Source organism: Ipomoea triloba, chromosome 14 (assembly GCF_003576645.1).
Source record: "Ipomoea triloba cultivar NCNSP0323 chromosome 14, ASM357664v1".
In the NCBI taxonomy this organism is placed as follows: Eukaryota; Viridiplantae; Streptophyta; class Magnoliopsida; order Solanales; family Convolvulaceae; genus Ipomoea; species Ipomoea triloba.
This window is the reverse complement of record NC_044929.1, coordinates 13,513,693-13,529,667: the sequence shown is the minus strand read 5'-3', so window position 1 is coordinate 13,529,667 and position 15,975 is coordinate 13,513,693. Positions and strand designations below refer to the sequence as shown.

The 15,975-nt window shown below is 37.4% G+C and overlaps 1 protein-coding gene across 2 annotated transcripts; it reads left to right on the top strand.

Moving 5' to 3' along the window:
- The first annotated feature begins 2,275 nt into the window (after positions 1 to 2,275).
- LOC116004392 (protein NRT1/ PTR FAMILY 7.1-like) lies at positions 2,276 to 15,771 on the top strand. Of its 2 annotated transcripts, XM_031244430.1 has the most exons (3): positions 2,276 to 2,874; positions 3,212 to 3,775; positions 15,440 to 15,771. In XM_031244430.1, the coding sequence occupies exons 1-3, from the start codon at positions 2,321 to 2,323 to the stop codon at positions 15,738 to 15,740; spliced, it is 1,419 nt and encodes a 472-aa protein (XP_031100290.1). In that variant the 5' UTR covers positions 2,276 to 2,320; the 3' UTR covers positions 15,741 to 15,771. The 2 variants fall into 2 exon arrangements, with proteins under 2 accessions (XP_031100290.1, XP_031100288.1); XM_031244428.1 differs by lacking the exon at positions 15,440 to 15,771 and having other exon boundaries at positions 3,212 to 4,195.
- Positions 15,772 to 15,975: the final 204 nt, after the last annotated feature.

The following is a 15,975-nucleotide window of genomic DNA, read 5'->3' as shown; positions in this document are numbered from 1 at the left end:
GCAAACTTTAACGCACTCTTCTTACCGGCATCTATATGAATTCACCTATATAGATTCAGATACAGCTGCATATTCATTCATAGAGTCCTGATTTACATTAGATCACTGTTTTTGCAATTGCATATATGCATGGTTCTTTCGTTTCTGTTTAGCTCTTCTCTGATAGTACTATCTATATATATTTAGTGAAGAAGAAATCGATCTTTAAGTTTTCTTTTTCCTTTTTTTTTTTTTTTTCTGTTCTTTCTCCGCCATAAATGACAAAAGGTTTCACCAGTGTTCATCGTAGATTTCCAGTGAGCCCAGTCGTTATCGTCGTCACGCGATCTTCGCCATCGCCGGAATCCGGCACAACTTCAGGACCCTTCATCCCTTTCTTGAACAGATTCCGCAAAAGGTTTGCTTGCTTGCATGTTACTTTCTGTTGAATCTAACATAATTTTGCTTTGTTTCGTGTTGAAATCTGTGGGTTTTGTGTGGAGAAGTGTGTGAAAACTAACAGATAGATAGATCCATATGGTTAATGATGATCATTTAATGTTTTCTTCATTCGTGTATATATAATTTATTGTGATCATCATGTTTAACTGGTTCTGAATTAATTGTGCAGAGTTTACCTAAAATGGCCGCGATGGACTCAACTCATATTGTTGCAGAGGCTGCACCTCAGGTCTGATCTGATCAAAATAAACCATTTCTACCTACTTTCCAACTTTTGTTTAGTTTTATATCTTGCCTACAAAACGCGAAATTTTTTACAGCAAAAAAACCCCAAAAGCCTAGCGGTATTGTGAAGGGATAAATCGGAGTGATTTAGCAGACAATTAGCTTTTATCTCTTAGTTTAACTAGCTAGCTAGGGAGAAGGAGAAGCAAGCTAAGCATGCAGTTTCTGCCTACCTAATTTTTATGGGAATTTCTATGGGGTTGATTGGCACTGTGCCGATTTACACCATAATAATTTCCAGTTTTCATTATTTCCTAATCTCTCTTTGTTTCCATGGATACAGGACACTTCCATCTGCTAGCTTGTTGCAAATTGGGATGCAAAGACAGTCCCATGCACAACTATCTAGCTTCACTTTTGTCTTGAAAAGTTGATTATATATGTTTCAATAGTAATCTAGTTACGTTGATGCATATTTTATTTTGATATGATATTCTATACTGTTTCCTCACTTAGTTTATAACTTTTCCAGTTTTTCAATATTTTGTATGCTATGCTAGAATTATATTATATTTTCTTGTGTTCGTATGATATAATCTCACTAATATTGTACTTTGTTTTATTGGTTTGGAGCAGCTGGAGGTGGGAACACAGCAACAAAGTGGGCAAACCGTAGAACTGAACTCTGCAAACAATGAAGTTAACATTAATGGAGGCAACCAACCAACAACCATTTCGAGTTTTCTGAAACGATTCAGAAAAAAGAAGACGGGTGGTTGGAATTCAGCCATTTTCTTGCTAGGTAAACCCTCTCAAGTCTTACCATGATTCCTATTTTTATAAAAAAAATATATGAGTTTATAAAGTCAATATATTAAATTCAATATATATTTTTAGTATAAATTGATCCCCGTGCAAGTTGAGTGCTATATCTGTGCTGAATTTTGTTATAGTGATATTTCCCGGAGCTTTGATTAATTTGATGGCACAGTGAACCAAGGACTTGCAACACTAGCGTTCTTCGGCGTGGGCGTGAACCTGGTTTTGTTCTTGACCAGAGTGTTGGGTCAGGGAAATGCTACTGCGGCCAACAATGTGAGCAAATGGACCGGAACGGTTTATTTGTGCTCTCTATTGGGTGCCTTCTTCAGTGACTCTTACTGGGGCCGCTACTTAACGTGTGCCATCTTTCAGTTGATTCTCATTATGGTAAATCACCCTAAAAAAAACCAAATAAAATAAATTTCAATTAGGACTGTCAAAGCGGGCCGGCCTGGTCCATTAGACCCGCCCTACTTGCGTGTCTAAATTTTGACGGGCTTTTATGGGCCAGTCCGCTAGGCCCGTGGGCTAGGATTACTACAACCCTAACCCGCCTCATACGGGTTGGCGGGCCAACAGACTTTCAAAAATATAAATAAAAATTAAAAATTAAATAAATATATATATATATATATATAAACTTAAGTGTTCTGTGCGTGTTTTGTGTACGCACAGAACACTAAGTTTGTAAAATTATATATTAGATATATATATAAATATTATATTATATATTATGTGGGCCGGCCAACGGGCTTTAGTCCATTTTCACAGTAATACCTTCAATAATGGTATAAACTAACGCTTTGAATTTGTGAATTTGCAGGGTCTATTGATGTTATCCTTGGCGTCTTCAACGCTGTTGATTAAGCCTGTGAGGTGCGGTGATGGAATAGAGAAATGCGCGCCGCCGACCGGTTCCGGGAATGCCATATTTTACGTCGCCATTTATCTGGTGGCGCTTGGCTACGGCGGGCACCAGCCCACGGTTGCGACGCTGGGGGCCGACCAATTCGACGAATCAGACCCTAGAGAAATGGCTTCCAGAACGGCTTTCTTCAGCTGCTTCTACTTCGCGCTCAATCTTGGATCGCTCTTCTCCAACACCATCTTGGTTTACTTCGAGAATAGTGGGAGTTGGACTGTGGGGTTTTGGGCTTCTACCGGTTCAGCAGTTACGGCGTTGCTCCTCTTCTTTGTGGGTTCCCCGGGGTATACTTATGTTCAGCCCTTTGGTAACCCTTTCACCCGCATTTCTCAAGTGTTTGTAGCTGCTTACCGGAAAATCCGCGTTAAATTCCCCGAAGGACAGGAGTTGTACGAGGTTGCACCCAGCTCTCAATCCTCCATTAGAGGAAGTCGGAAGATCCTGCACACTAATAACCTCAAGTTAGTCATTATTTATTGTTGTTATATTTCATTTTAATTAAATTTGGAAAAAAGAGCCTGAACAATATGTTATTTTAGAGCATTTAAACTCTGGTTAGTGACCTGTAATTGCAGGTCACTAAAGTTCCTGCTATCCTCAAGCCAATTTTACTGATCCTCAATCAATTTTCAGTGACAAACACTTAATTTTCAGTGACAAACACAAACGAACGGTTGTCAAAAATTAGTCACACACAGACACTAGCAAATGCCAAATTGATTTTTTGAGTAAAATTCAGTTACTTATTTACATTTTCCTATTAAATTTGGTTTTCATCTAGATTGGTGGGTGTGGCAGGTGTTTGGACAAGGCGGCGATAGTGACACAGAATGATAGATTGGGGTTGCCAAATCCATGGAGGCTGTGCACGGTGACGCAAGTGGAAGAAACAAAATGCATACTGAGATTGCTTCCCATATGGGCGTGCACCATAATGTACTCCGTCATCTTCACTCAAATGTCGTCGCTATTCGTGGAGCAAGGCGAAGTTATGGACACTCATCTGGGCGGCAGGGGATTCCGCATCCCAGCGGCCAGCATGTCCGCCTTCGACATTTGCAGCGTCCTAATCTGCACCATCCTCTACCGCTTCGTCGTCATCCCTACCACCTCCGCCTTGAGCAAGAACCCCAAGGGCATCACCGAGCTCCAGCGCATGGGGATCGGGCTAATGATCGGAATGCTAGCCATGGTGGCCGCGGGCGTGACGGAGATCCACCGGCTTAGGAACGTGTCCCCGGGGGAAACAATGAGCCAACTCAGCATCTTCTGGCAGGTGCCGCAGTACGTGCTGGTGGGCGCGTCGGAGGTGTTCATGTACATCGGACAGCTGGAGTTTTTCAACGGCCAAGCCCCGGACGGGATCAAGAGCTTCGGCAGCTCGCTTTGTATGGCGTCCATGTCTCTCGGGAATTACTTCAGCAGCATGTTGGTGAAGGTGGTGATGGACATCACAGTACGGGGCGGCAGGAAGCCCGGATGGATCCCGGAAGACTTGAACTCCGGACACATGGACAGGTTTTACTTCCTCATCGCCGGAATGGCTGCCGTGGATTTCGTGCTATTTGTGCTCTGTGCAAAATGGTATAAATTCATCAAGCTTGAAGAAAACGAGGAAGAAGAGCAGTTAGGAGATGAACATGGTCCTGATCGTATAGTTTAGTTTGTATCTTTTCTTTTGGGACATATAACTATTGCTGCTTCTACTCCCATTATCTTGATCGATGTCTAGTGTATGTATATCTCTTCATAGTGAATGATGAAATTTTTGAGTTCATATTAGTTATCTCTCAAAAGCATGATACGAATGTAAAGCCTTTACTTTTTCAAAATTTTTAGTTTGCATCTCGTACAAATTTTAAAGTTCTACTCAGACAAATTAATGCTATATATTTATCTACTATGGATCAACAACATAGAGAACTAGGTAACTCACATATATTTCCAAAAAAAAAAAAAGGTAACTCACATATAATTTCATTATTAATGGTAATAGGGATATAATAATATAATAACAATTATTATTGCATTTGTCTTTGAGAAGGGCAGGTACTTGGTAGAAGCAATGAGCCTAGATGAGGCAAATAAGTTTAAAATCCTGATCTGAGAGCTAACAGTGCCATCTCCATCCGCATCCATGGCTGCAATAACTTTCTGGCAGTCTTCAAAGGACAGACAGTACAGTGCCGCCCATATTGAGCAGAACCCCATATTGCTCCTCGCTGGTCAAGAACTGGCCGCCGTCGAAATCCAGAGCGTCAAAGGCTCTTTTCAGGGAGTCTCATAGCATCTACTGGATCGTATAAAATAATAATTTTTTGCATTTTTAGTCCCACGACTATTGTGGTACTTGCAGAATTGGTCCACGAATTTCAAGCTTTGCAATTTTGGTCTACGACTATTGTTTTTGTTGCAAAAATGGTCCTTTTCCAGTCAACATCCCGCCGGAAAATAAATCCGGCAGATTTTCCGGCACGTTTTCGCCGACGAAAAAAATCAGCATATTTTTCGTCAATTTTTCGCTGAAAAAAAAATCTCCTTTCAAGTAGTATTAAAATGGACATTTACATTGTTAAAAAAAAATCCATCTTTCTAGCGGGAAAAGTGGAAAACATCGATTATGCCGGAAAAACATATATTCTTATTTTGGTAAATTAATTAAAGTTAAAACTCGATTTAAAAAAATTTAAAGTTAGAACTAATTCATCTTTTTACTTAGTAAAATTATGTACAAATTCAAATTTTTTGGGTACTTTATAGTTTAAATTTAATCTTAATAATATTATTTTTGTTAATCATGAATTTGTACTAATAATTTTTAATTTGTACTTAATTGGCTAAAAAGTAAAAATAATTAAAGTTTTAACTTTAATTAGTTTAATTTTCTTTTTAGATAAAATAGTCAATCACATATACATTTAAAATAGCTTAATTTGCTCCAAAGTCCAAATAGCTCACTGCCATAATGCTCCAAATTTCAAATAGCTCACTACCAATAGTGTTCATTGCCATTCTGCATTTCTATTATTTCAATTGATTTTGACTTCAAAATTCTTATAATTATTTTAACTTAATTAGAAATTAATTAGTTTTAACGTTAATTAGTTTGCCAAAATAAGAATATATGTTTTTCCGGCATAATCGATGTTTCCCTGCTTGAAAGATTATTTTTTTCAACAATGTAAATGTCAATTTTAATACTACTTGAAAGGGGAATTTTTTTCAGTGAAAAATTGACGAAAAATATGCCGAAAAATCCGCCGGATTTATTTTCCGGCGAGATGTTGACTGGAAAATGACCATTTTTGCAACAAAAACAATAATCGTGGACCAAAATTGCAAAGTTTGAAAGTCGTTGACCAATTCTGCAAGTACCACAATAGTCGTGGGACTAAAAATGCAAAAAATTCTATAAAACAAATTACTTAAAACTATAGAGTTAATTACACTTTTGGTCCTGTGACTATGGGGTCTTATTAATTTGAGTACTTAATTGACTTTAAAAATTAACAATTTAGTCCCGTAAGTAATCTTTAACACATTTGGTCGACCCGACCAAATTACCGGTCAATTGTTGCCAGAAAATTGTAATCAATTTTAATTTGTTTAATAAGGGAGCAAATTGGTCATTCTATGTTCTTCCTTCTTCTTCCTCCTTTGTTCTTCTTCCTTTTTCTTCGTCGGACGACAATGGCTACCTGCGCAACATTCTTTGAAGATTTATTTAATTTGTGTATTTCTTGAGGGTTGATGATGTCTTCACTCTTCACCTCCTTTGCTACCAACGTAATTGTATATTTTCGAAGAAGTTGAGTCAACTTCGAGCCCATTAATGGAGAGAAATCTCTATTGTTTCAATTGCTCACTTTTATTTTATTTTTTATTTGTTTTCTTCTTCCTTGTTTAGGTCGCTTGGTGGCTGATGTCCCAGTTGCAATCGTTGAAACTGTAACACGGCTTCAGGACCATCACGCCGGAGTTGAAAATGGATCCGTCATTCTCGGCGCCAGACATCTCCGGGAAATTGAAGAACATCGATGTTGTGCAGGACGATGATGTCGAAATCGATGAAGATTACCTTGTCGTAGTCCATCAACTACCATAATCGGCGCTTATTGTAGTTGTATTTGGTGTACGATTTCTTCGCCACTCTCAGATTTTGGAAGCTAATAACACTGAAATATTACCGGAGCTTACCGAAAATATTTTCCCCTCTTTTTAAAACATCAATTGACCATTTTACCCCCAACAATAAACATTTTATAAACATTTACGTTTTTTCGGTAAAAATTGGCCGGTAGGATCAAATCTGTTAAAAATGCATAGTTATGAGACTAAATTGTTAGTTTTTAAAGTCAAGTAATCAAATTAACAAGACTCCCATAATGACAAGACTAAAAGTGTAATTAACTCAAACTATATATTTGCATGTTTGATTCTCTATATATGTAATATGTTACTAGTTACATTATTCTAATGATTTATAAGTTATAATATAAATGTTTGTTTTTAAATAAAAGGAGGAAACTTCACCCAAAAAAATAAATACATTACACAAAGTAGGGGTATCAATTGGTCAGTGTTGGAAAAATTGTTGCTGCTATCTGTAATACAAAAGAGATACAATATAATACAGAAGAACAAGGGAACAAAACCGGATCATCTGGTATCTTCAGGCGTGTAATCACTTTCCTATAAGCTTTAAATCTCCCTCAGAAAAGCAACAGGGTTCCAGATTTAATCTTATGGGATACAAGAAGATAACGAAATTCTTAAGTTGCTTCAATTAAGAATTTCCTGGAGAATTGTAGGACTGTGAAATATCAAGGTTTCATGCAAATCAATTGCATGTATATTTTCATATGATATATTCTATATTCTGTATATTCTCAGATAACACTCCTGGAATTTATAGAGATAAATTCTAACAGTTAGGAGCAGTTACTTGGAAGTTCACATCAGTTAATAAACCAACTTCCAAAGATATATATGAAAATATAACTGAATTTTGGGATTTAAATAATCATACGTAATTTATATGCTTACGTAGACTTCTAATGCATTGTATCTATGCAATATGTCATGTAATATATTCACAAAGATGGGTAGTAAAAGTACGCATAATTCTATGCTAGATACACCCCAAATTCCATGCAAGTGTTTAGCTTAGGAAGACAACACTTCGAGAGATAAGGTTTATGCCTTCGAGAGATACATCATCATCACATTCGAGACATAAATAGCAAGTGAAAGGTTCAGGCTTCGCGAGAGGTAAAACACTTCTCACATCCAAAATGCAAAGCACCAAATTCATTTGAACCTTTGAGACATCACTGCTATGCAATCCACGCAAGATTCATGTCATGCAGAACATCAAAGCTCTAAAGAGACATTGATTTCCATGCGGACCTTCGAGACATAAACCAAGTTCCATTCGAGAGGTTATGTAGAGTATGTTCGAGACATCACTTCTGTAAAACAGATTCCGCGAATCGACCTCTCGTGGACTTCTCGAACACCTCTCGAGACCTCTCAAATAACCCAAAATCATCTCTACCAAACTCAATAATATTTACTACTCCACAACTCCAAATATTATTTAAGCTTGCATGGTAGACATCTGAACCATTAATCTCTATTACTGTACAAATATCCAACAGTCAGGAACTCTAATTTGATTTTTCATATAATATGCCAACATGCTAAAAAAGAAGATGACCAATCACCTTATCACTTTGTCCCTCGAATTTTTACTCAAACGATATGCATCACTTTCATTAATTTTCCGGCCACTAAAATCTCATTACCTTCTTATATGCATCCATCCAATATTCCAACTAGTGATCGGAATTATGGAGTTACGGTTTCCATCCACCAATGATCGGAATTTTATTCCGATCACCGGTGGTCGGAAAAGTTACTTCGTATTATTAGTTATTACAGAGTATGGTTTCCGACCACCAAGGGGTCGGGATCACACAGACACCAACTTTCTAATGCGACGAAATTTTTTAATGATTTCATTTTGTTAGGACGATATTTTCGACCAGTTCATGTTGCTTTCTTGCATTGGTTGTCCATTAATTGATAGACCCCAACACTCATTTTAAAAAATTAGTTACCAATTAAATAATGTTACATCATGAGAAATGGATTAGAGGAGAAAAATAAAAGGGTTTTCTAGCATTACTCTTGTATTTATTGGATTGAGATTCAAATTCTGTATAATTGATGTGAGAAATTTATGGAGCATATGCTCAACTATGTCAGAGATCATGAGGTTGGCCTCATCCCAGCAAGTGAACCACTTGTTAGTTGAGGTGGCCAAATAAATATATATTTGTTTATTATGTATGTTGCCACCTAGATTTGCAAGCGTCCTGCTGCAACAAGCTTGCTAATGGCAGCTTTTCTGCCATGCCCTGACGTGACTTTTTTTTTTTTTTCCTTTTACGTATTTTGTTTTCCTTTTTTGTTTTTGTTTTTGTTTTGTTAATTCATAATGTTTTGTGTGTGTATATGTATATGTTTAATGTTTGGGTGTGACGTGATTTTTGTTTTTGTTTTTTTTTTCTTTTTGTTTCTTTTTTTCTTTTTGTTTTGTTATGTTAATGTTTTGTGTGTGTGTATATATACGTAGTATATAGTTTTGGTTTTTTATTTTTTTTTTATTTTGTGATGTAATTGATTTATATACAAAATTATGTTTCCGGGTTTTTATTTTTGTTATTTGTATATATTGATATAAGTTAATAATGTTGAAGAGAAAACAATATTTATTGAGAAAAATATATTAATTTTTTATAGTGATGTGAAATTGGGACCACTTTTAAAAGTTGGATGGATTTACAGGGATGTAGTGTGAATAGTAAATGATTTGCAAATTAGATGATGTGGAGGTGGGTCCCATTTTTTAAGAGTGAGAGAAAGTTGCAAGGATAAGGTTAGCCTGGAGTCTATGATTTTTGAACAATTACATTTAATGGGTGAACTAATTAGAGATTAAAACTAATAATTCTAAAACATAAAAGCTAAAAAGCATATGAAAAGTAGAGGAATAGATACCAGCAGAGAAGAGTAATATTGCCTACCACTATTCATCAATAGAGCTAAATGCATAACATGAGAAAGTAGAGAGAGATTGCAAAAAAAAAAAAAGAGAGCAAAGAGAGGAGCTTGCAAGGGGAGAAAAGAGATTAGGGCAAATATGACATTTGAAATTAAAAAATAAATAAAAGGCAAAAGTGTCATCCGACACCATCAACCAATCACGATTATTCATCCCGCACCATGATCTTCAATAAGTGATTATTTGAGCCATCAACCAATATTTTTTTTTCGCCTAGCATTTTTTGTAGGTTTCCGGTATACACTATGACATGTCACCGGTTTCCATTCTGATTTGGCTTATTTTTTAATGACTTGGCTTTAATTAAATGAGATGGAGTCCAAAGAACACGCTGTTGTTGACCGAAAGAACACGGACAAAATTAATTATTGCCGACTGAAATATCTGATGCCGTCGAAAGTTGTTGCTGGGAACAATTTCGAAGTCACCGGACCTTCTTCTTCGCCTCAGTTGAAGGCATCGCTGACTCCATTTTTTCTTTGCCGTCGACGGGAGACCTCACCATTGATGTTCTTCTTGCCCATATGTAAGATTAAATTTTTTTAAAAAAATAAACACCCCCACGTGTGGCCGTTGGGATATGCCCAGCAGAGCAGCGCCATAGCTACCCAAGCCAAGAACACTGCACAGAGAGGATAAAGAAGATAGAAGCATTGTCTCGCGCGCCGGCAGTGTTCGAGACATCGCTGATGTCTCGAACTGCCCAGGCGCGAGAGATGTCTCGACCCTGCCCAGCCTCGAGACATCGATGTCTCGAACACTGCGGCGCACCATCGAGGCGCTGATGTCTCGAACACTGCCAGCGCGCTATCGAGGCGCTTGTTGGAGGATGATATTAGGTAGAAAATATCAAGGGTAGTAATGTACATTTACACTAATATGTTTCTTCATTATTTCTTCGTTCCTTCCCTTCTCTTGCTTATATATATGATGTACAGTACATTTCTTCTACCTAGTCATTGTAAGCTTTCATTCTCATATCAATACAAAGAGTTCCATCTTCCTTTGTTCACTGTGTGTATATTTCATCATGGTATCAGAGCTCGCCGGTGAGGGAGCTATGCCGCTTCCGGCACCGGCGAGTCACGCTGAGCTGCGTTGCATTTGTCTCCAACCACAGATCCGTAGAGGATTGTTACTCCGCAGAGGAGTAACAAGATCGAAGCAGGAAGATCGGAGCGTGACTACGAATTCAAGCAGGAAGCAGGAAGATCGGATCATTACTCCGCAGAGGAGTAAAGCTGAGTTGCGTTGCGTTCGAATTGTCTCGTTCATTTTATTGTTCCAACAAATAAACAAAAGTTTGAGCACAGTGCTCTTCAAATCAAATCAACCAAACTCATGGAGCAGATCTGTGAGATCCGTTAATGATGTGTTTGCGGTCTTCGATCGCAACTCCTGGAGCAGATCCGGTGAAAGTTTGAGCGCAGAGCTCGTCGATTCTTCATCAATGGCCATCATCTTCGGTCCTGGAGCAGATCCATGGAAAGCGCGAGTGCAGAACTCGTTAGTCTTCGATCGATGGCATCACATTAATTCATGGAGCAAATCCGTGAAGATTTTGAGCAAAGTGCTCATTAGTTCTCTGTTTACAATTTTCACTCGGAGCAGATCCGTGAAAAGCTCGAGCGCAGAGCTCGTAGTCATTGTATCGTCGCCGCAACGGCGAACGAGGGAGAAGAAGCAGCTACTCACTCTAGTTCGTGATTTTGCGTCTGAAAAATCGCAAGGAGAGCGAAGAATCTCGAATATGAAGAACCGAATTGGAGATTTTCGATCCAGTGAAAGTTTGAGCGCAGTGCTCGTGAATCCTCCGTGCGTCATTAGTTTAGTCAATACGACGGCGTCGGAAAATAGAGAAGGCAGTATCGCCAATGTGTTTGGCCGTGTCCTCGAAGAAGAGTTCTCCGAGAATGATCAACCTGAAAGTATAGAGAAAACCAGTTTTAACAGCTCTGTAGCTGATGATCAAGCAGCTGTAGTGGAGATTGTTGCCTTGATTACACATGAGAAAGCCAAGAAAGATGAAACCCGTGAGGCAAATTGTACTAAACCTTTTCAATTTCAAGATGTTTTTTTCTTGGATAATGAAATTTCTGAAGATATAACAGCATTGATGGACAAAAAGGATAATATGCGTGTCATGTCGAATAAGAAATCAAAATATCCAGTGCTTCAAGTTGATCTGAGGCTTATTTCTGATTTGGTGGTTGTTATTGTCTCTGCTACCATAGGTGGAATTATATTTTTCTGTTTGGGACAACCAGTTGTTGTTGATTATCTTTTAGCAGGTTCTATAATTGGATTTGGGGGTTTGAAATTCGTTAAGGAAATAGTACAGGTTGAGACCTTTGCGCAGTTTGGCAATGCACAAAAATTGTGCAACGAGTTGAAGCTTAAATTAGAAGATCAGCATGCAAGAGATCGAGGATCGCTTGAATGAGACAGAAGCAGAACTTTCAGCTCTTAAAAGTGCTGAGGTGTTGTTTACTTCTGTAGATATTCATCATGGTGGTGATGATTTTGATAAGAGAATTGTTGATTGGCTAGCATCAAATTTCAAGAAGGATGAAGGTATAGACCTTCTGAAGGACAAACAAGCTCTTCGGTGCCTGATTCGAATTGAGAAAGCAAAGATTGATGTCATTCAGGTCCAGTTGATTATAAACCAGAAGTTCATCATAATATTGTAAGGAATGCACAATTTAGATGGCAAAGTGGCGTTGCGAATCCTCCTACATTTGTTGATCTTTATGTAAGTGGCGTTGCGAATCCTCCTACATTTGTTGATCTTTATGTCTCAAATTCTGAACCAATTCTACTGATGAAATCATGTGCATACTGTACTCAGTTTGGGATTGGTGCTTTTGGAATTTGTGCATACTGTACTCAGTTTGGGATTGGTGCTTTTGGAATTTTTCCAGTCATGCCATGTTTCTTTAATGCTACAAAACGTCCAGAAGCTTGTTGGGCACTAGAAGTTACCTTTCTTTACTAGGAGTGGTTGAGCAGGCAATATTTAGCATTTNTGTGTATGTATCTAAATATATACATGTATGTTGCTATTTCTGTGTACATGTATGCGAGTAGAGTGTGTTTGTGCGCTGAAAAGGAATTAGGCTCGTATCACATTGCAATTTTTGCTGGATTTTCAACACCTAAGTGTTGTTAGCTATGATAACGGAGAGGCTTCGTGATTCAAGGTGTTCTTCGTAGCTGTGATTGTTGGAGGATGATATTAGGTAGAAAATATCAAGGGTAGTAATGTACATTTACACTAATATGTTTCTTCATTGTTTCTTCGTTCCTTCCCTTCTCCTGCTTATATGTATGATGTACAGTACATTTCTTCTACCCAGTCACTGTAAGCTTTCATTCTCATATCAATACAAAGAGTTCCATCTTCCTTTGTTCACTGTGTGTATATTTCATCAGCGCTGATGTCTCGAACACTGCCAGCGCGCCGGTTGATGTCTCAACCCTTCGAGACATCGATGTCTTGAACGCTGCGGCGCACCATCGACCTGGAAAAATCGCTCGTATAGGCATATAAAGCAGCAAACTTTTTGGTTGCTTGTGGGGATTTTGCTTACTTCATTAATGTTTCTGCAATGGAAAGAGGTGTTTGGTTTTGGTAATGGGTGTCCCAGAAGATGGAAATTCTTAATGCATTTTTGCTAGTTTTGGTTTGGGTGTGAATGAATGGTTTTGGATTTATTTGCTGAAAAAGAATGGGTTTTTGTGCAGTGCAGTGGAAATGATATATTCTTGCACTGCAATAAATGCATTGCCATATTTTTCCTTACCTTAGTGTATCCTCTTGCGTTTGCGTGTGGAAGATATGGTTTCTGTTTCATCATATTTCTATTTTTGGATGCAAAATTTTTCAGCATGGGACGTGTTGCTGACATGTGTTGTGTTTGTTGTCTGTTTTAGGATTTCCAGTTCCAATTGCTTTAAATCTTGGAGGGTAGAAGAAAAGAGTGAGAGAAATCCAGTGTTTTCTTGAGGTTTTCATAGGAATTTTGAGTGGGGAAGAAAGGGTAGCAGACTAGCAGCCATAGCCATGCCTATAAGGCAGATGAGGGAGACATCAGAGCAGCACTGTGTAATCAAAACCCAGTTGCAGAACGCCATGAATGCAGCTCAGAAGAGCTCAAAGACTGGGCAGAGTGGGAAAGGCCCACCAAATTAAGAACTTGTGAGTGGCAAAGCTCAGGAGCAGATTTCGCCTCCACCGGGGAGGAACAGGGGGCGTAGGAGGGGAAGGGGTGGCCGGAAATCGGATCAAGGTGAGGCCTTTATGCGGCCAAGAAAGATTATCATTACATGTTAGCACCAAATTACCGATAACCTTTAGAAAACCTAAAAAAAATGTTAGGCGGAAAAAAAATATTGGTTGATGGCTAGAATAATCACTTATTGAAGATTATGGTGCGGGATGAATAATCGTGAATGGTTCATGGTGCGGGATGACACTTTTGCCTAAATAAAACAATTCACAATTTTTAAAAATCTAGCATTTAAAATTTTGACGAATTTAAAAATTATCTGTAAAAAATAGTTTATCAAACTAATAAAGTTTGCTAAGTTCATAAAAATTGATGAATTTGTTGCTTACCTAATACCTATCTATATTATTGTAAAGAGTTAATTCCAGAAATGGTCCTTCGACTATTGACTTTTACCAATTTTAGTCCTCGACTTTTAATTTTTACCAAAGTTGGTCTCATAACTATTGATTTTGTACCAATTTTGGTCCTTCCGTTAAATCAATATTAAATAGGTGTTAAAATTGAGGGCAAAAATGATAAATCAAATATTTTAACCTTTCTTCTTCACTTTGTTTTCCCTCCTCCATCGCAAAATTATGTAGGGAACAATGTGAGTCGATATATTTATTTTTTTTTACATTTTACGAAAAATTGTTTCAATTCATTAATATTTTTTTTGTTTTTTGTTTTGTTTACTGCAATGTAATATATATACTCCGTAATAATTATTTTTTTTTTTTGTAAATTTTCTAACTGGATGTTGAGTGTTATTGTATATTTTATTGTTGTATTAGGTGATTTTTTTTTTATTTGATAGCAGAAATGGTAGAAAAGGGGAAACAAAGTGAAGAAGAAATGTTAAAATATTTGATTTGACAATTTTGCCCTCAATTTTAACACCTATTTAACATTGATTTAATGGAAGGACCAAAATTGGTACAAAATCAATAGTTAAGGGACCAACTTTGATAAAATTAAAAGTCGAGGACTAAAATTGGTAAAAGTCAATAGTCGGAGGACCATTTCTGGAATTAACTCTATTGCAAATGTTAATATCATATCATAATAATATAATTGAAAAAAAAATGCAATCGAGGACATACGGGTAACAATGGATCGCAAGGGCATATGACTATTATACACCTCTGATTCTTCCTAGTCACTCTGATTTCCTCTCTCTAGTAGGATGCTACAATTGATCTTTTCTCTTATTATTATTATTATTTTTTGTTTTCATCTTGTTTACCAAGAAGACGCCATCATTAATAGATTCTAAGAGACTCAACCATGTAAATGTAACTACACAACAAAAATAATATATCCCCTATGGTTTGACATCACCAAAATTTGGCTTTGTGGTTATCCCTTTTAACTGTGCTATTTTTTACTTGTTAACTATGTTACAACAACTCTAATAGAGTTTTTGAGTGATTTTTAAGGAGGTTTTTGCTGAAGTAGAATAGAGAAAAAGTAGAGAGAAGATGAAAGGATATTGTTGAAGAACTTGATTTTTGTCTCAAAAGTGGACCCATAAAAAAAAAATTCTTTCAAAAAAAAAAATAAAAAGAAAAAAAGAAATTTTTCTTGGTCCGCTGCACGCCAACCGCACGCGTGCACGGACAGGATCAAGAGCTTCGGCAGCTCGCTTTGTATGGCGTCCATGTCTCTCGGGAATTACTTGAGCAGCATGTTGGTGAAAGTGGTGATGGACATCACAGTACGAGGCGGCAGGAAGCCCGGATGGATCCCGGAAGACTTGAACTCCGGACACATGGACAGGTTTTACTTCCTCATCGCCGGGATGGCTGCCGTGGATTTTGTGTTGTTTGTGCTCTGTGCAAAATGGTATAAATTCATCAACCTTGAAGAAAACGAAGAAGAAGAGCAATTAGGAGAAGAACATGGACCTGATCGTATAGTTTAGTTTGAACCATCCATCTTTTTCATTGTTCTGTCAAGAGCTGTTAAACTAGAGAGTTGAGAAATTCATATATGGCTAATGAAATAAATAAAATTCAACTCCTTATATCTTTTCTTTTGGGACATATATAACTATTGCTTTTTCTACTCCGTACAAATTAATGCTATATTTATTTATCTACTGAGGGATCAACTACAACAACATAGAGAACTAGGTAATTAACTCACATATAATTTCA

What these genes read in the sequence shown, in the direction of transcription:
- LOC116004392 (XM_031244430.1), top strand. Translation starts at nt 2,321, where the DNA reads ATGTTATCCTTGGCGTCTTCAACGCTGTTGATTAAGCCTGTGAGGTGC. An exon ending in CTGCACACTAATAACCTCAA is followed by an intron (nt 2,875 to 3,211) that starts GTTAGTCATTAT and finishes TGGGTGTGGCAG; the next exon opens with GTGTTTGGACAAGGCGGCGA. An exon ending in AACGGCCAAGCCCCGGACGG is followed by an intron (nt 3,776 to 15,439) that starts GATCAAGAGCTT and finishes GTGCACGGACAG; the next exon opens with GATCAAGAGCTTCGGCAGCT.